Here is a 26,323-nt window from a genome sequence, read left to right as displayed (position 1 = left end):
ATGTATATCACTGGCTAGCCCGGAACTCACTATGTAGACCAGGCTGGCCTCAAACTCGGAGATCCTGACTCTCCTTCCCAAGTTAGGCACAGTCAGTAATCCACCTAACTTTTGAGAAAGATGTTCAAAACCCCCAAAACCCCAAACAATAACAACGAAACCCATTGTTGGAAAAACAGCCCTTTTAACAAATGTTGGGAAAATTGGGTTTCTACATGGAGAATGAAACTAGATCCTTATCTCTCACCCTCCACAAAAATCAACTCCAAATGGATCCAGGACCTTCATATAAAACACACACACACCAAAGCTACCAAAAGATACAGGTACAGATATGGACTTTCTAAGTTAGAAATAGGACCACTAATCAGCAAACGGGTTCGAATGAAATTAAAACACCTCTGTAAAGCTAAGGAAACTGTCAGCCAAGCAAAGGCAGCCTACTAATGGGAAAATCTTTGACAGCTACATATCTGATAGAGAATTAGTAGCCAGAATACACAAAGAAACTAAAACTAAATATTACTTAAAAAACAGGGCCATGATTCTGAACAGAGAAATGACTAACCTTGTGAAGTTTAAAAGCATTTAAAAATCACCTATCATCAAGAAAGGGAAAACTAAATCTACTTTGAGATAGCATCTTACCCTTGTCACAATAGCTACCTGTGATGATGTATTATTTATGATTTATTAAAGCTTGCCTGAGGAGTCTGAAAGCAAAGCCAGCCTCAAGCTATAGAGGCCAGGCAGTGGTGATACATATCTTTAATCCCAGGACTCAGGATTAAGAGGTAAATGGATTTCTGTTAGTTCAAGGCCACACTGACTACACAAAATTTATCCAGTCCTAAAAGAAACAGCTCACACAAAGATGATCTCAGCACCTGTGATCACACACCTTTAATCCCAGCATTAGGGAGGTATCTAAGATAGGACCAGGGTCTCAGAGCTGGCATTAAATCTGAGAGATTAGTCTCCAGCCTCATTGAGGAGAGCATGGCAGTCTGCGTGAACCTGAGGAGCAGTGACGTCAGGAGCAGTCTGAGGATGGCCCCTTTGGTCTGAGCTGAGGTAGAGGTGAGAGCTAGTGGCCGGCTGCTTTGCTTTTCTAATCTTCAGCTTGACGCTTGAACCCCAACTTCTGTCTCTGGGTTTTTATTTTTCATGTTAAGGGTCTGGTCCCCAGAGTGAGAGCTTCCCACGGAGCTGTTAACAAGAGAGCCCTTGGGGGCCTCTCCAACACACCGCTCACTGCTAGTGTTCTTGGTTGCTCACTAATACTAGATGAAGAGCCTAAAGCTGAAGGCACCATACTCTGGTTGCAAAACAGAGACCTCAAGCTAGAAGTGACGCGGACCTTTGCCCTGTGGCCTTGTTCTCACAGGGTCCAGGTGCTCTGCACACTGCTAGGAGAGAAGAGGCAACACTGGTCTTTCCTGGCTGTGTGCCATTGGTGCTACAATCTGACTTTCCAAGCAAATATGTTTTGGGGTCAACCAGTTACTTCACAAGTGGATTTGAGGCACACCCCCCCCCACAGGAAGAAATTCATACTTAGCATTGCCAACTTGGTCACCAGCCTATGGCTGGGGAGGCTGAAGGCCTTAGGAGAGAATATGCTACTGATGCTCTCTCTGCTAAGTGGACAATTCCGTTTTATAAACAGTAGTTTCTTTCGACGGAAGATGGCGGCCAATGTAGAGGCTCACAGTGCTCAAAATGCCAAGAATTAGTGAGTGCTAAGTGCTCAGCCGTAAACGTGGCGTCTTCATCACCCCCTCCAAGGCTCAGGGACATCACAGATCAGATGAGGGGTGAGCAAGATCACAAGAGGCAGAGAATGGAGAGGGGTACTATGAAATACTGTGTCACGTTAAAGACACAAACTCATAGCAGCTGTGGCTACCCGCACAAGTGCATACGCGGGCATGCACGCACGCTCACGCGCACACACACACACACGCACACGCACACGCGCGCGCGCACGAACACACACACACACACGCGCACGCACGCGCACGCACGAGAGAGAGACAGACATAGATACAGAGAGACAGAGAGAGAGGAGGCAGGCTAGTTGAGAGGGAGGGTGTCAGGAAGAGTGGAAAGGGGTAAGAGGGTTGTAGACACAATATGATCACAGTACATTCTATACCTACACATAATTGTAAAAAAAATCAAAAACTTTTAAAGGGGAAAATGGAGAGATCAAGTTAGTCCTGTTTGTAGATACTGTGATCTTTTAAAGATTTATACACATGTATGTGTTCTTGCATGAGTTCATGTACTGTGTACTCAGGTGCCCGTAGAGGCCAGAGGGTGTCAGATCCCCTGGAGCTGGAGTCAGGCACCTGCCTGATGTGGGCAAGAGTAGTGAGCACTCTTAACTAATGGTCGAGCCATCTCTCCAGCCCTATGATCTTATTTAAAACAAACAAAATACTCCCTGGACGGTCTAGAACTTCCTATGTAGACAAGACTGGCCTCTAACTCACTGAGATCACTTTGCATCTGTCTCCCGAGTGCTGAGGTTAAGGGTATGAGCCACCATACTTGGCTTTGGGAAAAATAAATAAATAAATGAATAAATAGGCATATCTGTGTTACTCATAAAAAAAATCTCAAGATAGAGTTTATGTGTTTGTTATTTAATCCTGTTTACAACATTCAAGCATAAAGCTCTTGGATTAAAGATTAGAAACGAGAAAGAGTTTTTTCCAGTAAATAACACAATTTTCGTGTTTATAGTGTGACCAAATATCCTGCAACAGGCCATGCAGGGGTGCTGCTTACTGGCTTGCTCCTCATGGCTTACTCACCATCCCAGGGATGGCCCCACCCACAATAGGCTGAGCCCTTTATCAATCACTAATTTATTTGTTTATTTTGTTTTTCTGAGATGAGTTTTCTCTGGCTGTCCTGGAACTCACTCTGTAGACCAAGCTGGACTTGAACTCACAGATCCACCTGCCTCTGCCTCCCAAGTGCTGGGATTGAAGGGTGTACCACCACTGCTTGTCTGCCATCAGTCACTAATTCAGAAAATGGCCTACAGCTAGATCTTATAGTGGCGTTTTCTCAATTGAGTTCCCTTCCTAAAAGGTAACTTTAGCTTGTGTCAAATTGACATACGATTAGCCAACACATGGTCTTTGTAAAAAAATCAGTTGGCTGTAAACACCCTGGCTGTTAAGAACTCTGTTCCATTGTCCTGTGTAACTCACACACCCCATGGTTTAAATAAACGTGCATTCTGTGCTTTTATGCATGTAGCACGCTGTTTGGATTGAAGTTGGGGTTTTTAATGCTCCCGTTTTGTCTCTGTGCTCAGAATTACTTTGTAGTCCTGTACAGGTTAGTCGCGTTTCTTCTGCCTCTATGAAGAATACCACTGCTACTGGGATAGGAACTACGCTGAATCTATAGACGCTTTGGGTACTGTGGAGTATTAATTTAACTATTCTTCCAGTCCACGAACAGTCCACCGGTGGCTTTCCCTTTTAGTTTCTTTCATTAGGATCTTACAATTTTCACTGTGGGGTTATTTACTTTTTGGTAATTTTTAATTAATAGTTAACTATGAATGAGGTTATTTTCTTGAGTTCCATTTTCAAGAATTCTGTTATTCGTATTTGAAAGCTCTACTAGTTTTTACAAGTTGATTTGAATTCTGCGAACCCTGATGAGTTCATCATCATTTTAAAAAGTTTTTTTTGGTGGAGTATTTTGTTTGTTTTAAATAAGATTATAGGGCTGGAGAGACGGCTCAGCCATTAGTTAAGAGTGCTCACTACTCTTGCAAAAATTAGAGAACTTGAAAGGTTTAAATAAAAGAGCAAATCACTCATGTAGTGTGAGAAGATAACCTCATGAATTATAAAAGTTAAGTTTTATGATTATCTTCTGCATTGGGGTTTGAGGAGAGGAGAGAGCGTATATGTCATGAGAGACTGAGCCCGTGGTCTTACATAAACTAGGTAGGTTATCACTGCATCACACAACCAGTCCTGCCTTGCAGTTCTTAATACCACATTGCCTAGTAACCTGGCAAACGTGAGTCGCCAAAGTCTGGAGAGAAGACAGTTAGTGCATGATTCGTAAATCAAGTCCACAGGTGTTTCCTTTGTCTACGAAATAGATGCCAGGCTAACAACAAAAATGCTTTCCCCTTAAGGTTTAGGTTTAAACAACAGTGTCTTCAGCTGCCAGTGTCCACAGCCACCACCTGAGACACACCTCTGTATGATGCGTTCGCCCTACCCCATGCAGAGTACCGTGCATGCGTGTGGTGAGCCCTACCTGCAATCTGTTGGCTTTCTGTGCTTCTTTCAGGGATACGGCATGTCCTTTGCTCTCCTGCACCATCAGCTGCACCCGGCTCCTGAGCTCCTCCACCTCCAGCTCCTTCTGAGTGAGCAGCACTTGATCAGCAGCCAAGGCACACTGGGAGGGGGAGAAGGCAGGGACAGAATTACTCCCTCAAGTGCAGAATGGCATAAAGCGACAGCATCACAGTGTCGCCAGCGGCTCCTCACCCTTTCCCTTCACCTTTTCCGGATCCTTTCTGAGGAAGACAGAAACAGGGGCTTATTGCTGTGACTCCTTGAGAATTAGTTACCATGAAAACAAGATTCTCTCAGTAAAAAATTAGTTACCTAGGCTCCAGAGGGCAATCAGTAAGATTTTTGTAACGTTGCTACACTTGTCATGGGATTTTAATGTGGGTTTTTAATAATCAAAGCTCTCATGCTTTCCTATAGGACCTATAAGACAGAAACCCAGTTGGACATTTAAATAAAGTTCCCCTGTAGATTTTTTTTTTAACACTTTCACTAGCAGAAGCAGATTCTAACGCCTGGAAATAAAGTTTAATGTCTTTACTGATTTCTGACTAATTTTGTTAGGTTTAACATAAACTTAAGATACATAGTAAACAGATTTCAAACTAAATAAACACAAAGAAATCTGTCAGCCAGGCTGATTGGTTTTAAGTCTTTAAGGTTGTTTGTATAGAGACTTAATAGAGGGAAACCCACTGTAAATGTGAATGGTACCATTCCATGGGAGTAAAAACGGGGAAGGACCTAGACATCAGCGTTCACCTGTCTTCTTCCAGACAGCAGGTGTAACATGACTAGCAGCCATATGTCCCTGCCGTCATGGCTGCTTTGTCATAATGGAGTGCTCTCTCCTCTCCCTCTCCCTCTCTCTCTCCCTCTCTCTCTCTCTCTCTCTCTCTCCCTCCCTCCACCCTCTCCTCTCTCTCTCCCTCTCTCCTCTCTTTCTCTCTCTCCTCCCTCTCTCTCCCCCCCCCTCCAGGCTGCTTTTGTCAGGTATTTTGTCACAGCAATAAGTAACAGAAAGAATTGTTACTAAGATGTGGGACCACTGTTGAGATGAACCTCAATCACATGACCTGGTTTGCCAGAGGACTACGAAAGAGTTTTGAAAATTAATGTAGAAAAACAGTAGAATAAGATGAGAAATAGTGACACACACCTTTAATCCCAGCACTCAGGAGGCAGAGGCAGGTGGATCTCTGTGAATTTGAGGCCAGCCTGATCTACAGAGTGAGTTCCAGGACAGGGTCCAAAGCTACAGAGAAACACTGTTTCAAAAAACCAAAACAGAAAAAAGAAAAAGCCTAGAATGCTATGCACAGAGCTTAATGGGCCATTCTGCAGCAGTTTGGTAGACCAGAACCCCAAAAGAAAAGTGGACAGCGGAGACTCGGTTAATGAGGCGTCAGAGGGAAGCAAGGGCTCTAATGGGAACTGCTACAGGCTGACAGAGACTTAGGCTCCAGTCTGTCCCTGAGAACTTGAGTGACACAGAATACAAAGAATTCTCCTGACTAATTGTTTGGTGAAGAAAACTTCAAAACAGGATAGCATTCAGGGTATGGAATAGATACTACTCACTGCTCTTACACAGATCTATAGTGATGGAGAAAACACGGAGCAGAGCATACACTTATCAGAAAAATGTACTGTTTAGCAGGGGAAGAAATGGGCAGAAAGCTGGGTTGACGCTGCACAGTTCGTGTTCCCCTTGCTGGGTTTCAGTCCCGCCTTGGTCCCACTCCCTCACACGCCCCGTTAGTCCCTCCTGTAATGTATATGTTGATACGGTGCCGTCACACACTGGAATGACAGGGACCCAACGTTAAGTCCGAGTCTCAGAAGATACTTCAGATTTTTGAGCAGTCTTGGAACTGTTAGGCTATGGGGATATTTAGAGATTAACTAAGTGCATTTTGTGTTCTGAGATGGAATCATGAGACCTAGAGACAGGAAGTGGTATGACCTAAAAGAATGGGTGTCAAATTGATAAGGGGTGGAATTGTGATGGTTGACCTTCATTATCAACTAGACCAGCTTTATAATCACCATGGAAACATCCAGCTGCAGGTGTGTCTATGCAGGTATTAGATAAAGTTTTAGCTGAAGAGGGAAGCCCCATCCCAGAATGAATAAAAAGCCCAGTGAGTATCGCAGCAGCATTGACCTCTCTAGGCTTCCTGGTGGTGGGAGATGTGTGTGCCCAGCAGACCTCTGGTCCTGCTGCCATGGCTTTCCTGCCATGATGGGCTGTACTTCCAAACTGTGACCCAAATAAAACTTCACCTTTACAAATTACTCTTGGCACTCCTCATATACCATTCACACACCACCCACACAGTAATAAATAAAAGATTTTTTAAAATATAAAACTTCTGAAATTCAGAAATGACTGTTAGAATTTACTTGTCCAAATAAATAACGTCCTTAAACAAGTTCTGTCTATGATCCAGGTGTGAGAGCTCACACCCATAACCCACCCAGCACTCGGGAAGCAGAGGTAAGAGAACTGCCCTGAGTTCAAGGCCAGCCTGGACAATTGAGTAAGACCTTATTTCAAAGAAGATACGATAGGTCTGGGAATGTGTCTCAGAAGGCACAGTACTTTTCTAGCAATATGCAAGGCTGTGTTCAATTCCCATTATTACTAGAGTAGATAAGAGTGTTCTATTAGTCAGGCGGGACCACACACTATAATCCCAGAACACAACAAACAGAGGAAAGAGCTCTGGCCAGCCTGGCTAGTCTATACACTGATTACAAAGGGTTAAAAGCAAGACACCATCTCAAACACACATCAATTAGTGTCTAAGTACCTGGTATTTCTTAAGTTCTCTCTTCAGCTGGAGAATTGTCACATGCTGGGGTCCCTCTTCCAGATTCCCAACACCCTGGTGTCCTGGGAACGGGGTGAGGACAGCCTTCCTGACCTCCTGGGTCCTGCTAAACCATTCCTGTAGCTTGTGCTGCTGTTTCTGGTTTAGCCTGACAGCATCTTTTAGGTCCACGAGGAAGGCGAATGCTTGCTCTATGCAGTCCTGGTAGCCCAGACATTCCTCCTGTAGCTGAGCTACCTGCTCCTCTAGAGAATGGATCCGATTCTGGTCAGAAGCGCCCTCGGAGGGGGTCTGGCTAGTTTGACTGATACTGGCTTGATGGCTCTGCAAAGCTTCTCGAAGCAACTTAATCTCAAATTCCATCTCATCCATCCGGTCTGATTCAGGGCTAAAGTTTAAAGTAGGCTTGTTTCTAATGTTCCGTGCTCTGTTGGCATATTTGAGAGAATTTAAGGACTCGTCAAAATCTGAGGAGGAGGGGCTGACGCAAGTGATCATGACGGTCTTGGCACTGCCTCCCAGGGAGTCTTTCAGAAGCCGGGTAATTTTGGCATCCCTATATGGAATGTGAGAGCTCTTCCTGCGTGGGTCCCCAAGGGCACTTATTACGTTTCCTAAGGCAAGCAGCCCACTGTTGATTTGAATGGACTCCTTGAATCGTTCACCTGTGTTCCCCGTTTTGGTCACTCTTTCTGATCCGGCCAAATCCACAAAATGGAATTTGGAGACAATGTGCCGATGTGGGTACCACTCCCCATTCTCAGCTGCCTCTGTGTTTTTTTCAACTTGGCAAATGCTTATTGTGAAAATTGCATGGGATCTACTGGAGTGTTCGTTCATCTGGGTGGTGCTTGTGTGCCTGGCCGCATTCCCTGCCTCCAGCAGGCTCATCACTTCATCCACGCTCTCTACGTGGCATTCTTTGGCCCCAACAATCACTTAAAACAGAAAGTTTTAAAACCACGTTTTCATCACAATTCAGTACAATTAACCATACAACACTTACCCTTTGCTATGCAACCCAAAAAGATAGTCCCTTAAAAAAAAGTAGTGATGTTGTTTCAAGTACCAGCATCAGTCAGTATCATTAAATAATTTCACAGTTGGGTGGTGGTGGCACACACCTTTAATCCCAGCATTTGGGAGGCATGGGCAGGCGGATCTCTGTGAGTTTGAGGCCAGCCTAGTCTCAGAGTGAGTTCCAGAACAGGCTCCAAAGCCACAGAGAAACGCTGTTTCAAAAAAGAAAAACAAACAGTATTATGTCTAAACTCTAAAAGATGTACTTTATTTGTTAAGATCCAATGGTTGCTTTAGGTCAAACATCATGCTTATGTCTTTAAATGACTGACAATCAAAACCTCTGGAGCTGGGCTTATAGAACTCAGTAGGAGAGTTATACAAAGAACATTGGAGGCCCTGGGTTCAAGCTCTAGAATTAATACAAACAAACAAACAAAACAAACAAACAAGCAAACAAAAACCCAGACAGAATACTTTGTTTCAATATTTTGATTATAATTATTACAAGAAAACAGGAGCCATGCCTGGTGGCACAAACAGGTGCCATTTACTCATATGGCTGAGGCAGAAGGATTAAAGTTCAAAGCCAGCCTGGGAAATTCTGAGTTCAAGGCCAGCATAGGTGAATTTTATGGAACTCTGTCCCAAAATCTTTTAAAATTAACATGAGAAAAGAAGGCTGGTGGCATAGCACGTCCCTGGCTAGATGACTTCCAGCATGGCAAGGCAAGTACATGAACAAAAAGTAAAAGCAAATTCACTGTGCACATATTTTTTAATTCTTGGAATGCTGATGCCACTGAGGGCCTTCAATAATTTCCCGGAGCTACTTCACCTGTGTTTCCCTTGTCATCTTCTCGGATGTGAAGGTCCTTCATGGATGTCTCCAACTCTAGAAGATCTCTTAGGTCTTCCTTATACACTTCTATATACGACACTTTGATTTTAAAGTCAATGCTGGTGTTCTCAGAGATGCTCTGAAATATCTCTTGGATAGCTCGAGGAATGATACCCTTTTGACCCTCCACAACTGACGCTGAAAATTTAGAAATAGAAAGCATATCTGAGACTTGAAATATAAGAAAAACTATACTCCAAAACTTAGGCTTAACATCTTCCTTCACATTTCTATTATAAAAATTCAAAACTGGGCAGGCATGGTGGCTCACACCTTTAATCCCTGCACTCGAGGCAGAGACAGTCTGACTGGCCTACAGACAGAGTTCTAGCCTAGGGTATATAGCAAGATATAGTCTCAAAATGTATAGAAATGAATTGAATTAGTGAATACAAGGCCAGTCTGGTCTGTATAGCAAGTCCAAGGCCTTCCAGGGCTAACTCATACAACCATAAAACCCAGGGCTAAGCGTTGGGGCATGATTCACTGGGCAAGAAAGAGCATTTGCTGCACAGGCACAAGTACCTGCGGAAAGAGGCCCAGCAGTCTTGTAAACAGTCAGGCATGGCACAAGTCTATGTAACTCCAGAGGGCAGAGCAGGAGGATCACTAGGGCCTGACGATCAGCAGCCTGGCTCCAGATTCAGCGAAAGGCCCTGCCTCAAGGGAACAGACTTGAGAGTGATACACAGGCATGAAGACATACCCGTGTGTACACATACCATGCACACATACCATGCACATATGTCTATACAAAAAAAAAAAAAAAATCAGGGCAAACATTTTCACATGTATCCCTCATGCAGAATTTATTCATAACAAATTTAGTATCTACTACATGCCATGCAATAGTCTAGGGCTCTGGGAAGACTTAATCACCAAAACAAGGGGGAATCTCTAATATTGTGGGATTCTCCTGAGAATAAGGGAAATCTGTAGGCTGTATGGTATGTTAAAATGCTGGCCACACACACAGGTATACACCTAGCATTCCACTGGGTGCTGGGATGGGAGTTCACAGACAGCCTGGCTAGAGAGCAAAACTGTCTCAAAGGTAAACAAATAGGAACCGGGAGTGTTTGGAGGGCAGGGTAAAGAGACTGGAGTGTGACTCTAACTGCAACTTTAAATAAGAAGGCCATGAGCAGAGACTGGAGACTGGAAGGGTGAATGTCGAAGGTACTACCTGATGTGACCACAAACAAGGTCAGCACAGTCAGAACACAGGGAACAAGGAGAGAGGAAGAGAGATGAGGTCAGGGGGGTGACACACGACATCATGGAAGTCCTTGTCACTGCTGTACACATGGAGTCATTCTGACTGAGGTCACAGCCACCAGGGTAGGACAGTAACGTTACTGTCTGAATTTTGTTTTTTCGAGACAGGGTTTCTCTGTGTAGCTTTGGAGTCTGTCTTAGGGCTCCCTCTGTAGACCAGGCTGGCCTCGAACTCACAGAGATCTGCCTGCCTCTGCCTCCCGAGTGCATGCGCCACCACTGCCTGCCCTACTGTCTGAAATTTCACGACTGTCACTGCTGTCTTTTGCAGGAGTGTGCGTGGAGAGACCACTTCAGGGCAGCACTGTGGTAACTGAGGGACTTTCAAGATAAATCTAGTGGGTTCTGATACGATCTCAGGATGGAACGACAGCATGGAATGCAACAAAGCTGGCTGTGACCACAAAGGACAAGAATCTTTAAGAGAGAAAGGGGTGGAGGGAGCAAAAACAGAGCTTTGGAGCACTTTTAGTCCGCTTGCCAGAGCACCGAAAAGGGGCGGGAAAGTACAGCAACCAAGAGTGTGCCAGTCACATGGAAGCCACGTGCACAATGTGCTACATGCGCAGTAAGGTAAGAAATGAACTGACCACTGAACTTAGCAGCGTGGATGTCACGTAGAATAATCTCAGCAGGTGAAATCCCAATGGCTGTAAAGTTGGGATAGACTGAGTTTTAAAAAAGCATGGGGGGGGCACTAAAGAGATGGCCCGGTGGTTGAGAGCACTGGCTGTTCTTCTAGAGGTCCTGAGTTCAATTCCCAGCACCCACAAGGTGGCTCCCAACTGTCTGTAACAGGACTTGATGCCCTCTTCTGGCACGCAGATGTACAGGCAGAGCACAAGTACATAAAATAAAGAACTGGGCGGTGTTGGTGGCACACAGCTTTAATCCCAGCACTTGGGAGGCAGACACAGGCGGATCTCTGTGAGTTCGAGGCCAGACTGGTCTACAGAGCTACACAGAGAAACCCTGTTTCAAAAAACAAACAAACAAAAAAGAATAGGGGAGGAAATTTCAGGTCAAGATGCACGATGCAAATTAATTAAGGGACTGGGGATTGTAGCTCACTTGGTGGTGTTTGCCCAGAGTTCGTGAAGAAGCCTTGGGTTTGCGCTCCAGACACAGTGGTGTGTATCTGTAACCTCGGTACCCCGGAAGTGGGGCAAAAGGGTTACGAGGTCAAAGGTTGGCTACACACTGAGTTCAAGCCAGCTTGGGCTAGAAACTATATCTGAAAACACAAACCAAACCAATAAAAACAAAACAAAACCGTCATTCTTGAAATTTGTCCTCTGACCTCCATTCATATTCCATGGCATGCTCCCCCAATAATAAAAAAAAGATAAACAGACATGGTTGTTCTGTAAAGAACTAAAGCATTATAGAAAATTATCCCCCAAACTGACAAACCACATAAAGTTAAAATTTGTACCGGACAGCAAAGAAAACAATCACGTGAGAGAACAGATGCATGACTAGAAAATATCTTCCTCAACTATACAACACACAGGTATTAATCTCTAGGATGGACGAAGAGCTTCAAAAATTGAATATAAAAAACTATCCCATCAAAAATGGACTATGAATGGGACAGACAGTTCTCAAAAGAAGACTGATGGAGTAGCCGTCGTCAAGGAAACAGCAAATGCAGGCAGAGATGCAGATTACAGAGTCGCTGCTGGTGGGAAGCAAACCGGCCTAACCACTATGGGGATCAGAAAAACGGGATGTTATTCACCAAGTCATCTCTCTGGCCTTGGCTATCTTATTTTATGCCCACAGGACTCTAGCACACCACAGACACTGGTACATCTGTGATTAGTGCACTATTCACAACAGCCGGGAAATGGAACCAGCCTACATGCCCATCAACAGATAAACGGGGTACATATACACAGTGGAATTCATACAACCATGCAGAAAATGAAACCATGATAGGGGCAGGGAATAGGTAGAGCTGGAAGTCATCTCGTTAAAGCAAAATAAGCCAGACTCGGGAAGACAAACACCATGTTTTCTCTCACATGACACCTAGCTTTAAAATTATATGTATATATCATATATAAGCATGTATATGTACATATGTGTGGTCACAAAACCAGAGAGGGGATCATGAGAAGGGAGAGGCCCTAGAGGAGTTGGGAAATAATGTAATGAAACATGTAGTAAGCAGCAGAAATGGGAGTTACCTAAAGGAAGGGAGGGAAACGATGCAAAGCATGGGGGCATTGAGAGGGTGGGCAGGGAAGCCAGTGACGGAGGAGAAAGTATGACTTATGCATACAAACGTGTCTGAGGAAACCTATTACATTAATTTTAAAAGACTATGACAGGGTCTTAGTGACACATACTTGCAAACCCAACTCTGGTGACAGCTGAGCCAGGAGAATTGTAATTTCAAGGACTATATGAGCTACAGATTGAGTTTAAGGCCAGCAGGGGCAACTGAGTGACTCCCTCGAAACAAAAACGTAAAAAGAAGGCTTGGGGATGCAGCCCAGGGGCACAGTGCTTAGCCAGCAAGCACAACCACCTCCCTCTATTTCCAGTACCATAGAAACAAAACAAATTAAAAGTTTAAGGTCTATTATGGACTCAAACAGATAGATGTATACCAGTGTTTGCAGCATCTAGAACAGGAGACAAGCCAAGGTTAACGTTAAATGAAACACACCCAACAACACAGTGCTCAGTCCATAGGTACGTGCTATAAAATGCTAAGTTTAAGAGTCTGAGGATCTTACCAACGTGGCCTCCTCCGATGGTGTATGTCTTCCCAGATCCAGTTTGTCCATATGCAAAAACTGTTGCATTGTAGCCCTCAATGAGTGACAGCACCAGGGGTTTTATGCATATATTGTATACTTCATCTTGAGTGGAGTTTTTGCCAAAAACAAAATCAAAAGTAAAGACTCTGTCTCTGCCAATGATGATCTGCTTGGTGTTTGGGACATCCCTCACACACACTTGATGATTGTGAAGAACCTCTTTACAAAGTAGAGGCCTGATTCTTACGGCCACTTTCACTGGTATTTCCTCCATGGCAGCTTGGGTTTCACTGAACAGATCATCTACTTAATGTTCAGTAACAGTGTGAGAAACATCCATTTTATGGAAGATCTGGTCTCCTGCATAAAAAAAAAAAAAAAAAAGGTATAGTTCAATTACTGGCTCCACTTATGAAAATAAAACCACACGTCTCAAAGCAAAGTCATTTAGAACAGATTCTTTACCAGTACAAATTAAATTAAGAAGAGTTGATCTGACTCATAAAGTGCTTAATTTAATAATGAAACAATTCAGCATTTAGGTTTGCTTCAAAATAGTTGAGGGGACTGGGGACCATGAATCAGTTAATTATAAAGTTAAGGGGTAAATACAAAGGACTCCATTTATAAAGTGGTAATGTTTTCTAGTTCAGTAATCTAAATAGTGGATAATTTCTAACAGAGTTAGAAAAATCAGGCAAGGGGCTGGAGAGATGGCTCAGCAGTTAAGAGCACTGGCTGCTCTTCCACAGGACCAGGGTTCAATTCCCAGCACCCACACAGCAGCTCACAACTGTCTATAACTCCAGTGTCAGGGGACCTGACATCCATGGCAAAACACCAATGCACATAAGATAAAAATAAAATTAAAAAAGGAAACTTATGCAAGGAAGTAACTGAGGAGTTCTAAAACGATTAAAGGGAGATGTTTGCGAAGCATCCAGGGAGCACTCCCTGCTCTTCCGGAGGACCTGATTTAATTCCCAGCACCCACACCAGGGGACTCACAGCTGCCAGTAACGCCAGCTCCTGCACACGTGTGGTACACGCATATCCACATAAATAAGTACTAGACAGGCACACCACTGAGGAGGCAGAGGCAGGCAGAGTTGCAAGTGTGAGGCCAGCCTGCTCTACAGAGTGAGTTCCAGGACAGCCAGGCCTATACTGAAAACCCTGTCTTGAAACACCAAAATAAATAAATAAATTTTAAAGTAAATTATTTGCATTATATTTGCAGGTATTGAAAAAGGGCACTTCATCTCACAAACATCAGAATTGAACCATGAAAGCGGTTTAAGGGTTATTCTGTGTCAGTGTCATTTAAAATAATTAGTCTAACAGTAATCAAAGCTATAAGCTATGAGCACTTGACACACAAGCCTTGGAACATATGTACAGCTGAAATGAGAAAACTCTAGAGTTATGCTCCATGACCCACTCTAACTCCATGACCTGACCCCAACACACACACTGAATTTAACTCTGAGAGACCCTAATAGGAAAATGTCTTTCTATCTCCAAACATTGCCTTAGTTTCTTCTCCTGTGCCGGGATGGAAACATGCCATCAATAGCAACTGTAAAGGTGCAGAATACCCTGGCAGGGACATCTAGGTAGCAGCCTGAAGACATTGGTCACGTTATCCCACAGCCACCAAAGAACAATGCATGCATGCAAGCTAGTGCTGGGCTTGCCTTCTACAGTTTCTTTGGGCCAGGTTTCCCTGCCCAGGAGATGGTCCTTCCCAAAATAAAGATATGTCTCCCGGGACAGCAAAATGGTTCAGATTGTAAAGGTACTTGCCACCAAGCCTGAGCACCTGAGTGACCCCTGAACCCTCATGGGGAAGAACAGGCTTCCACAGATGTCCTCTGATCATCATAAACGTGTTCACACACCCACACAATGTAAAAAAAATAATAATAATAAAATGACTCTTCTTACACCAACTAACATAACTAACATAAGATAACCTCCTACAAGCAGGGCGTTGGTGGCTCATGCTTTTAATCCCAGTACTTGGGAGGCAGAGCCGGGCAGATCTCTGTGAATCTGAGGCCAACCTGGTCTACAAGAGCTAGTTCCAGGACAGGCTCCAAAACAATACAGAGAAACCCTGCCTTGAAAAACCAAAAAAACAAAACAAAACAAAACAAAACAAAAAAACTCCTACAGGCCCAGACTCTGGAACTACAGCATGATCACACATATTTGGCTCCAGGATAAACTGTTTCTTACTCCTTTTTGCGGTGACACTTTGTATTAATAGTTTCCGATGCCTTAATATGGGGCCCCAGGGATGATCTACTTTCACAGGAAGAGACATCCAGTTTGGCCCTGGGTACCTCTTATGCCCAATGTTCAGGCAGTGGCCCCTCAAGTGTGTCGGAGAGCTCTTTCTGGGGCACTGGTTTGTTCTGAGCTGGCTGTTGGACCCTGCTTTGTTTGGACATCTCTCTCTTGGTTTTCAGAGCACTTAGTTTTAGGAGTGTGAGCAAAAGTCACCAACCTGGAATGGGGCATATTCTTTGGAAAAATGGTTCTTAAGATATCACCAACCTAGAAGACCACTGGACAACAAATGATACCTTGATTTTATACAGGTTTCACTCTGTAGCCAAGAATGATCTGGAACTCAGAGCAATCCTGCTGCCCCCACTTATCCCCAGCATGGACATTACAGGTGTGAACCACAACAGCTAACAGCTATGGAAATGTTAATCACGATAAACGAATACTAATTAACCCTTAAAAGACAAATTGAGCAACAGTACAAATAAACGTCCCAAGAGGATCACAACAGAAACCTTTTATGTCACACTACTAAAAACTCAGGTCCCCTGGGCGTCAGCATCCCAGAGTCAACAATCTAGTGAGGTGGAGTGGAGAACAATGATTCTAATCAAACCTTCAACAATAACAACAAAAAAGCAGCACTCAGACTAAGCATTCTCAAAAGCCAGGGGTGCAGCGATCGTAAGTCTTCCAACAGCCATCATACAGAGTAATTACTATTTTAAAAATGTCATTTCAATAAGGCAAAAGTCAAGGTCTGGGCCAGCGTGATGGCTCAGCCAGCAAAGGCAGTTGTGGCCACATGTCTAATAACCCGAATTCAGCCTCTGGAACCCCACACAGAAGTAAAGCACTGACAGTTTTAAGTTGTCTTCTGACTTCCTCATGCCCACATTCTCTCTCTCTCTCACACACACACACAAACACAAACACAGTTACAGTCTCAGTTAAAGCAAAAGAACTTCTTTCGGTGGAATTTCTAATTAAAAATAAAAGTCAACTGTATTTTTTAACTGTGCAGTGATGGCACACACCTTTAATCCCAGCGCCTGGGAGGCAGTAGCAGGCGGATCTCCAAATTACAGGCCAGCCTGGTCTAGAGTCAGTTCCAGGACAGAGATACACAGAGAAACTCTCTCTCGAAAAACCAACCAAACAAATAAAACACCAGCTGTTACTGGGGCACTCTGACCTCCCTGTTTTCTTCTGAAGGCACTTTTGAAATAAGCAGTGTGACCCTATGCGGTTGAAACACACTCACTCTAATCATAAAAAGACGCATAAGCAAATGGCTCATAAACAATGCTCAGTCAAGTTTTTTTAAAGCCTGTATGTAAGTTATTTTTCAGATTCAGTTTAGTCCTAGGAAACCTACACACTGTCAGACAGAAACAGAAAAACAAAAACAGAAAACAGCAGGGAAACCGAACGGGCCGCTAACATTTGGGGACACCCACTGGATTTCTGAAAAGTGACCAAAGGCAAGGGAAGCGCTGGGCCTCGTGCCCTGTCATCGGCCGGGAACGGGGTCTCAATACCGGCTTCTGCGGACGTGGCGCCCGCTCGGGAGCGCAGACGCTGTGGGCCGCGGGTCACCAGCTCTCGGCGGGAAGCGTCCTGGCCGATGACGGGGCTCGCAGGACCACGACGGCATAAAGGGGACTGGGCGAGCGGCGGGCACCTGCCCTCGACGCCCCGCCCCCCGGCCCTCCGCCCCGCCCCCGGCCCTCGGCGCCCCGCCCCCAGGCCCTCGAAGCTCCGCCCCTCCGCTCCCGCCCCTCGCGACTGCCGCGCACGCGGGGCGCCCACCTCACGCCCGCGCGCCGCCCCGCCCCCGGCCCTCAGCGCCCCGCCCACCCGGCCCTCGTCGCCCCGCCCCCACCCCTCCGCCCCCGGCCCCGCCCCGCCCCTCGCGACGGCCGCGCACGCGGGGCGCCCACCTCACGCCGCCCACCTCACCCCGCGCGCCGCCCCGCCCTCCGGCCCGCGCCGCGGCCCCGCTGCTACCGCAGGACCCTGCTCCGTCCTCCGTCCTCCGCCCGCCGCCCGCCGCGGCTCTCAGCGGGGCCGCCGTACAGCGTGGGGGCTCCGGGCCGCCCAGGTCTGCGCAGGCCAGCGCCCACTGAGCCGCCCTCCTCCGCCCGCCGCGCCCTCGTCTTTTGTTGTCAACAGTTCTCACAGCAACGGCGCGGCCCGCCGCACGCCGCCCCGCCCCGCCCTCAATCCCGCCCCCAACCCCGCCCTCAATCCCGCCCCCAACCCCGCCGGCCCCGCCAGGTTCACACAAAGCTCCGCCCTCGGCCCCGCCCCCGCCCCGCCAGGTTCACAAAGCCCCGCCCTCGGCCCCGCCCCCGCCCCCGCCAGGTTCACAAAGCCCCGCCCTCGGCCCCCGCCCCCGCCAGGTTCACAAAGCCCCGCCCTCGGCACCGCCCTCGGCCCCGCCCTCGGCCCCGCCCCCGCCAGGTTCACAAAGCCCCGCCCTCGGGGACGCCCAGCTGCCTCGGCCCAGGAACGTTCTCTTCGCATCCCAGTTTACACCGCCCAGCCAGGCTTGGAATGAAAGACCCGGGGTCCACGCTGGGTTTGAGCGGGCAGCCACTATCTCAGTAGTCTGCTTTTGAGACACGGTCTTAGGCAGCCCAGGCTACCCCCTGCCTTTGCTTGTAGCGTGCAGGGACCTGAAACCGAGGGCTCCGTCTATGCGAGGCGTGGTGCACACCACTGAGTTCAAAGTCAGCCTGGTCTACTAATGATGTCCCCTCAGGAATAAAACAAATAAAGGGGGGGGGGTGGAACAATGGCTGTCACTTTGACCTGTTCCATTCACAGAGATAAATTTGATAACCCAATATACTGAAGCAGTATGAAAAAAAAGAAATCTGCCACATGACTCAATACATATGGGTAAGTTCATAGACAAAAACAGCTTTCGTGAAACAAGAGTTAGCTCTGATCATATTCTAAGTTTTCTTTTTTAAATTTTATTATATGTGCTTTGGTATTTTGCCTTCATGTATGTCTGTGTGGGAATGTTGGTCCGCCAGAAGTGGAGTTACAGGCAATTGTCAAAAATTAGGTGTCCATATGTGTGTGGGACATCTTTCCTTTTTCTGATATCTTCTTTAATTTCTTTAAGACTTAAAGTTCTTTCACTTGTTTACTTAGAGTTACCCCAGATGTTTTATGTTATTATTTGTGGCTATTGTGATGGGTGATGCTTCTCTGATTTCCTTCTCAGCCCGTTTGTCATCTGTATATAGTGGGGCTACTGATTTTTTGAGTCTATCTTGTATCCTGTCACTGTGCTGAAGGTGTACTGTATGTATACTATCATGTCATCAGCAAATAGTGACAATTTGACTTCGTTTCCAATTTGTATCCCTTTGATCTCCATTTGTTGTCTTACTGCTCTAGCTAGAACTTAGACTACTGTGTTGAATAGATATGGAGAGAGTGGACAGCCTTGTCTTGTTCCTGATTGCAGTGGGATCGCTTTGAGTTTCTCTCCATTTAGTTTGATGTTGGCTGTTGGCTTACTTCATATTGCCTTTATGTTCCTTGTATCCCTGCTCTCTCCAAGACTTTTATTGTGAAGGGAGTTAATTTTGTTGAAGACTTTTTCAGCATCTAGTGAGATGATCACGTGGGTTTTTTTCTTTCATTTAAAAAAAATATGGTGGATTACATTGATGGGTTTTCATATGGTGAACCATTCATACATCTTTGGGATAAATCCTACTTGGTCATGGTGGATGATTTTTCTGATGTATTCTTAGATTTGGTTTACCAGTATTTTATTGAGTATTTTTGCATCTATGTTCATGAGGGATTGGTCTGTAATTCTCCATCTTAGTTGTGTCTCTGTGTAGTTTGGGTATCAGGGTAATTGTAGCCTCATAAAGAGTTTGGCAATGTCCCTTCTGTTTCTATTGTGTGGAATAATTTGAGGAGAATTGGTATTAGATCTTTAAAGATATGATAGAATTCTGCACTGAATCCATCTGGGCCTGGGCTTTTTTGTTGGGAGACTATTGATAAACTGTTTCTATTTCCTTAGGGGTTATAGGTATATTTAAGTTGTTTATTTGTTCTTGATTTAATTTTAGTATGTGGTACTTATCTAAAAAATTGTTCATCTCCTTAAAGTTTTCCAGTTTTGTGGAGTACAGGTTTTTGAAATATGACGTGATGATTCTCTGGATTTCCTCAGTATCTGTTGTTATGTCTCCCCACCTCCCATTCTAACTTTGCTAACTTGGACACTCTCTTTTGGTTATTTTGGATAATGGTTTGTCTATTTTGTTGAATTTCTCAAAGAACCAACACTTTGTCTCATCATTGATTCTTTGCATTGTTTTGTTTCTATTTTATTGATGTCAGCCCTCAGTTTGACTGTTTCTTGCCGTCTACTCCTTGGTGAGTTTGCTGCGTTTTGTTCTAGCGCTTTCAGCTGTTCTGTTAACTCACTAGTGTGGGATTTCCCAGCTTCTTTGTGCAGACGTTTAGTGTGTGAACTTTCCTCTCAGCACTGCTCTCGTTGTGGCCCATGAGTTTGGGTTTGTTGTGTGGTCATCTTCATTACATTTTAGGAAGTCTTTAATTTCTTCATTTCTCCCTTGACCCTGTTCAATTTCCAGTGCTTGTTGGGCTTTCTGAAGTCCATGCTGCTGTTGAATTCTAGCTGTTGAATTCTAGTGGCGGTGCAATAGACTACATGGGTTATTCCAATGTGTTTGTTGTTTTGGGTTTTCTTTTGTATCTGCTGAGGCTTGCTTTGTTACCGAGTATGTGGTCTATTTTTAAGATGGTTCCATGAGGTGTTGAAAATAAAGTATATTCTTTTGCGTTTGGGTGGAATGTTCTATAGATGTCTGTTAAGTCCATTTGAGTCATAACATCTATTAATTCACTCATTTCTGTGTTAGGCTTCTGTCTGCAGGCCTGCCTGTTCAGCAGTGAGCATGAGGTGTTGAAGTCTCCACTATTAGTGTGTGGGGCTTGATTTGTGATTTAAGCTTTAGTAATATTTCTTTTCCAAATGCAGGAGCCCTTGTGTGTGGGGGATAGATGTTCAGATTTGAGATTTATTCTTGGTGTATTTTTCCTGTGATGTATATGAAATGCCCTTATCTTTTCTGATTGATTTTAGTTTGAAATCTATTTTGTTAAATATTAGGATAGCTACATAAGCTTGTTTCTTGGGTCCATTTGATTGGAAAAAATTTTCCCAACCCTTTACTCTGAGGTAATGTCTGTCTGTGAGGTTGAGGTGTGTTTCTTTTTCTTTTTTTCTTTTTGTTTTTTGAGACAAGGTTTCTCTGTATTGTTTTGGAGCCTGTCCTGGAACTAGCTTTGTATACCTGACCAGGCCTGCCTCTGCCTCCCAAGTCCTGGGACTAAAGGTGTGTGCAACTAACGCCCAGCTGAGATGTGTTTCTTGTATGCAGCAGAAGGATGGATTCTGTTTTCATATACAATTACCTCTGTCTTTTTATAGATGAATTGAGATTATCTATATTAATGGATGTCAATGACCAGTGATTGCTAGTTCCTGTTATTTTTGTTTTTGTTAGTGGTGATGGCATTATGTATTCAATTCCCTTCTTTGGGATTTGCTGCTGTAAACAGCTCATCAATTGCCTGTTCTTGTGGATGTAGCTTTGGGTTAGTGTTTTCCTTCTAGTACTTTCTGTAGGGCTGGATCTGTGGATATTGTTTAAATCTGGCTTTATCATGGAACATCTTGTTTTCTCCATCTATGGTTATTGACAGCTTTGCTGGGTAGTCTGGGCTGGCTTCTGTGAATCCTTTATTATCTGCATAACCTCTGTCCAGGACCTTCTGGCTTTCATTGTTTCCATTGAAAAGTCAGGTGTAATTCTGATAGGTCTGCCTTTATATGTTACCTGGCTTTTCTCCTTTGCAACTCTTAATATTACTTCTATGTTCTATATGCTTATTGTTTTGATTATTATGTGGTGATGGGACTTTTCTTTTTCAGTCCAGTCTATTTGGTGTTCTGTAAGCTTCTTGTACTTTCATAAGTATGTCCTTTAGGTTGGGAAAGTTTTCTTCTATGATTGTGGTGAATATATTTTCTGTTCCTTTGATCTGAACCTCTCCTTCTTCTCTCCCTATTATTCTTAGGTTCAGTCTTTTCATGGTGTTCCAGATTTCCTGCATGTTTTATGTTAAAGATCTGTTGGATTTAAATTTTTCTTTGATTGATGAATCAATCTATTTCCTCTATCATATCTTCAATGCCTGGAAATTCTCTCTTCCGTCTCTTGTATTCTGTTGTTTATGCTTGCATTTGTGGTTCCTGGTTGTTTACACAGATTTTTCATTTCCAGAATTCCCTTGGGTTGTTTTCTTTATTTCCTCTACCTATTTCAGGTTTTAAGTCTTGAATCATTTCCTTCACTTGTTTTTTTCTTGGTTTACGCTTTTTTTTCCTACTTTCCTTCCTTCCTCCCTCCCTCCCTTCCTTTCTTGAGACAGGGTTCCTCTATGTAGCTTTTGAGCCTATCCTGGCACTTGCTTTGTAGACCAGGCTGGCCTCAAACTCACAGAGATCCATCTGCCTCTGCCTCCTGAGTGCTGGGATTAAAGCTTTCTCGGTTTTCTTTAAGAGGTTTGTCGATTTCTTCCAATTTCTTGCTTGTCTTTTCCTCCATTTCTTTAAGGGAATTTTTAATTTCCCCCTTAAGGGCCCCAATCATCTCAATTAAGTTATTTTTAGGTTATTTTCTTCTGCTTCATCTGTGTTGGGATGTTCAGGTATTGCTGGAGTAGCACCATAGTTTCTAGTGGTGCCTTACTGCTCTTTATGCTGTTGAGTGTGCTCTTACCTTGGTGTCTATGCATCTCTTCCTCTAATCGGCAGAGGCGGAGCTTGTGCTTCAGGGGTCTCTCTCTCCAGCTGGTAGAGCTGGGGCTGGGGCTGCGTTAACCACTCCTTCAGGAGCAAGCAGAGCAGAGCCTGTGGTTAACTTCTCCTGGGGAAAGCAGGGCCCAGGCTCAGGTGACTGCTTCTCTATGGCTTCTCTCATCATTCAGGTTTTTACCCCGACATCTGACTCCCAGGTTTTATAATTGATAAAAGAATAGTTAGATACGCTTCAGTTACTCTTTTTCACTAGTTGTTACCCAGGTTCTTCTTGACCACCTGGCAGAATTTATGTTTTCCCTGATGAAAGGGATTTAATGGGAGACCAGAAATTTAGGATATTTGTGGACAATCTCCCAAACTCCAGAAATTTAGGATATTTGTGGACAATCTCCCAAATGCTCCTACTTTCTTTATGGGTTGTTTGTTTTGCCATTTGTTTGTTAAATGGAATCTTATGTTGTGTCTGGTGAAATGTAATCCAGCACTGGAAACGCTGAGGCAGGAGGATCACAAGTATGAGGACGGATTTGGATATGTCATTAGAGCCCGTTAAAGGGAAGAGAGGAGGGTGAGGGAAGAAGGTACATCATTTATTACAGAATTTCTTTCTCCCCCCCCCCCCTTTTTTTTTTTTTTTTTTTTTTTTTTTTTTTTTGAGACAGGGTTTCTCTATAGCCCTGGCTGTCCTGGAACTCTTGACAAAACTCTCAAGAGATCTGCCTGCCTCTCTCTTCAGAGTGCTGGGATTAAAGGAATGTGCTACCACTGCCCAGCAGAATCTCTTAAACTAGAGTTGGTCCAGCGTATCTGTGTTTTCGTTTCACTTCTTTTAGGGCCTGCATCTTTTGTAAACTACGGTCTTTATTAGAGCCACGCCCAGAGCTCATGGCAACATTGGGGTGGCTGTGCACCCCTGCTGCAGCATACCAGATGGCTGGTGTCGCACAACCTGCTTTTAAAGACACTTACGTGGGCAGGTGTTTTGCCTGCATGTATGTCCATGCACATGTGTGCCTGTGTCAGAAGAGGGCACTGGGTTCCTTGGAAGTGGAGATTCCTATGGTTGTGAGATCCCATGTGGGAGCTGGGAATCGAACCCTGGTCCTCTGGAAGAGCAGACAGTGCTCTCAACCTCTGAGCCACCTCCCCAGCCCTCATCAATATTTCAGCTAGCGTCTTTAGTGGTCACTGATAATCGTTCAATTATGTTAAGTACATTAGATTGCAGAACAGTAGTGCTCAGTAATAGTCATTTTACATCCATTAGCTCAGATTACTCTACGATGAAGGCTTTCCCACCCCCCCACCCCCGTCTCCCTGAAACGGTGTTTGTGCAGGGATAAAAGCTTTCCCCTTCTTACTTGTCAGTTTTGACAGTGATGAATTAATTGGTCCCTACCAACATCCCCAAACCAAATATAGTTCCTTTCCTTAGACTATGTGCAGTTATTCATTTATACTGAATACTATATCCAGTTCTTAAAGAGTTTCTAGGCTTCTCAGATACCATTATCACCTATTATTTTTAAAAAGATTTATTTTTATATGTCTGTATGTTTGTCTGCGTGTATCTTTATGTACCACATGTATGTCTTGTGCCTGAGGAAGCCTGCAGAAGACATCAGATCTAGAACTGGGGTCACAGAGGGTTGTAAGCTGCCACGTGGGTGCTGGGAATAGAGCCCGGGTCCTGTGCAGGGGCAGCCGGCGCTCCTGACTCATAGCCATCTCTCTCCAGCCTCATCACCCATTACTTCACTTCATCCTAACCCAGGCTTCATGGAACTTAATTAACTAGGAGAGGTGGCTCAGCAGCTAAGCGCACTTGTTCTCACAGAGGACCTGAGTACGGTTCGCAGCACCCACACAATGGCTCTCAACGGTTCGCAACTCTAGCTCCAGGAGATTGATGCCCTTTGCTGACCTCTGCAGGCCCTGGGCACCACACATGGTCCATACATCTACACACAGGCAAAACACTCATACACATGAAAGTTAAAAAATTGCAACTTAATCCAATTTTAAAAACTGAATTTCAGCCCTACAACACAGATACTGGTTAGTCCACCCTGAGGACAGTGAAATGGGCAGAGAGTGATGGGGTCTGTAACAGCTGCTCTTTAGATTATAAAAATCAAGAGAAACTTGGAGGTCACCACCTGAATATGAAATTTTTGTTCCCCATATGCTGACTGACTGAGGTTTTTGTTGTTACTGTTTGGATGGGGCCTTATATTATGGCTCAGGGTGGACTGTGGTAGAATTCATTATAGCACACACTGGCCTGAAACTCACAGCCATCCTCCTGCCTCTGCCTCTAGAGTTCTGAGACTACAGATGTTCTTGTCCACAGACTGAGCTCTGCCACAGAAAATGTGTAAAGCTACTAGAGATGTGCGGTGGCCTGGCTTCCAAATGCACAAGTGTGTTTGTAACATAGAGAAAACAGTGTCTGAAAGTAGCTTGGACAGTGCCCTCTGCTCTGATGGAGCTTGGCAGGCAGGCAGAGGCATTAGTGAAACCCGTGACTTTAATTACACAGACATCTGATGACTCTGGCCTCTAAGGGCACCTGTGTGCATATGGTGCACACAGACCCATCAGGAGTGCACACACAGGCACACACATGCACACACGCACATGCATGTGCGCGCACACACAGGCTCACACGCGTGCACACATACACACAGTCATTAAATCTTTTAAAAATAGTTATACTGGGTATGAAGGTTCACACCTTTAATCCCAGCACTCAGAAGGCAGAGGCAGGTGGATTTCTGTGAGTGTGAAGCCAGCCTTCTCTACATGAGTTGCCAGCCAGGGCTGAGTAATGAGACCCTGTCTGAGGTGTGCAGGTCCTGTACAGACGGTGGCAGTAGTATAAAGATTAAGGTGAAAACTATCGGTTACCATGGTTTTGAGTATAAGTTACAGAACACTAATTGAGGGTCGGTAAAGATGGCTCGGCAGGTGACAGGCACTGGGTCACTGGGACCCCACATGGTGGCAGTGGCACTCAACACCTACACGCCACCCTCTGAATCCCACACATGTGCCATGGCAAGCACATGCATGTGCATACACAGCAAACAGCAGAGCAAGAAACAAACTGAAGATGTGTTTTATCTCTCACGGAGCTCACACACAGACGAAGGTGCCGCAGAGCTCTGTGTCCTCAATATGGCTGCTGTGGGGGAGGGTGTGGCTCTGTGGTAACATGCTTGCCTACAGAATACAGAGGCCCCTGTCACATTCCCAACCCTGAATAGAACAAAAACAAAGGCTACTATTGTCTCAGCTGCCATGCTTTGACAGACTCTCCAAGAAGAGGGGCTTCCCTGTGTCCTTCCTGATCACAAGCAAGGAGACCGTGACAGTGGCTGACTGAACCTACCCCTGGGTGGGCACAGGGTCACGGCCCCAATCACACAAGGAGGGACAGGCGTGTAAGCTGTGTACTGCTCAAGTCAGGAGACCCTCCCACAGGCAGTCACGGTCGGTCACGTGTCCAGCAGATGGCAGTAAGGTGCCTGGGTGCAGAGCACCCCTGATTTATGTGGTTACAGTGAGGGTTAGGGTTGGGGGTTGTGGCGGGATGGGAGGGTGGAAGGGGAAGAAAGTGGGAACTGGGATTGGTTTGTAAAATAAAGACTGGGAAGGCATTCATCTCCGTGCACTACTGGAGCTTCAGCACTCATCTCTGTGACAGGAAAGCATCCCACCATAAGTCTCCTAAAATCACACCTGAAAAGTATCTTAATAATATTCCACTCCAGGCTTAAGAAAAGTTTCAAAGATCTCAATTCCAGTGAACTCCGAAAACAAACTTAGGCAAACAGATATTCAAAACTGAAAAGCCACTATGTCCAAAACCCACCAGTATTACCAATAATAAGCCCAGAATAAAACGCCAAGCTTGACCTTTTTAATTTTTTTCTAAGACAAGGTCTTGGGGGTGTTGAGGTTGTTAGGAGAGGATTGAG

The 26,323-nt window shown here is 45.0% G+C and overlaps 1 protein-coding gene across 1 annotated transcript in view; it reads right to left on the bottom strand.

Moving 5' to 3' along the window:
• The window catches only part of Kif27 (kinesin family member 27), a 63,769-nt gene extending 46,683 nt beyond the window's left edge, over positions 1-17,086 (bottom strand). The window contains exons 1-5 of the mRNA XM_051194179.1: positions 16,906-17,086; positions 13,127-13,510; positions 9,039-9,239; positions 7,160-8,118; positions 4,303-4,446 (exon numbers count right to left, since the gene is read on the bottom strand). Of these exons, the coding sequence (XP_051050136.1) occupies positions 4,303-4,446; positions 7,160-8,118; positions 9,039-9,239; positions 13,127-13,424 (1,602 nt within the window). The 5' untranslated portion in view covers positions 13,425-13,510; positions 16,906-17,086. The remainder of the gene's footprint in view (positions 1-4,302; positions 4,447-7,159; positions 8,119-9,038; positions 9,240-13,126; positions 13,511-16,905) is intronic.
• Positions 17,087-26,323: the final 9,237 nt, after the last annotated feature.

This window comes from Phodopus roborovskii, unplaced genomic scaffold, assembly GCF_943737965.1.
Source record: "Phodopus roborovskii unplaced genomic scaffold, PHOROB, whole genome shotgun sequence".
Taxonomy (NCBI): Eukaryota; Metazoa; Chordata; class Mammalia; order Rodentia; family Cricetidae; genus Phodopus; species Phodopus roborovskii.
This window is presented reverse-complemented; position numbering and strand designations above follow the sequence as displayed.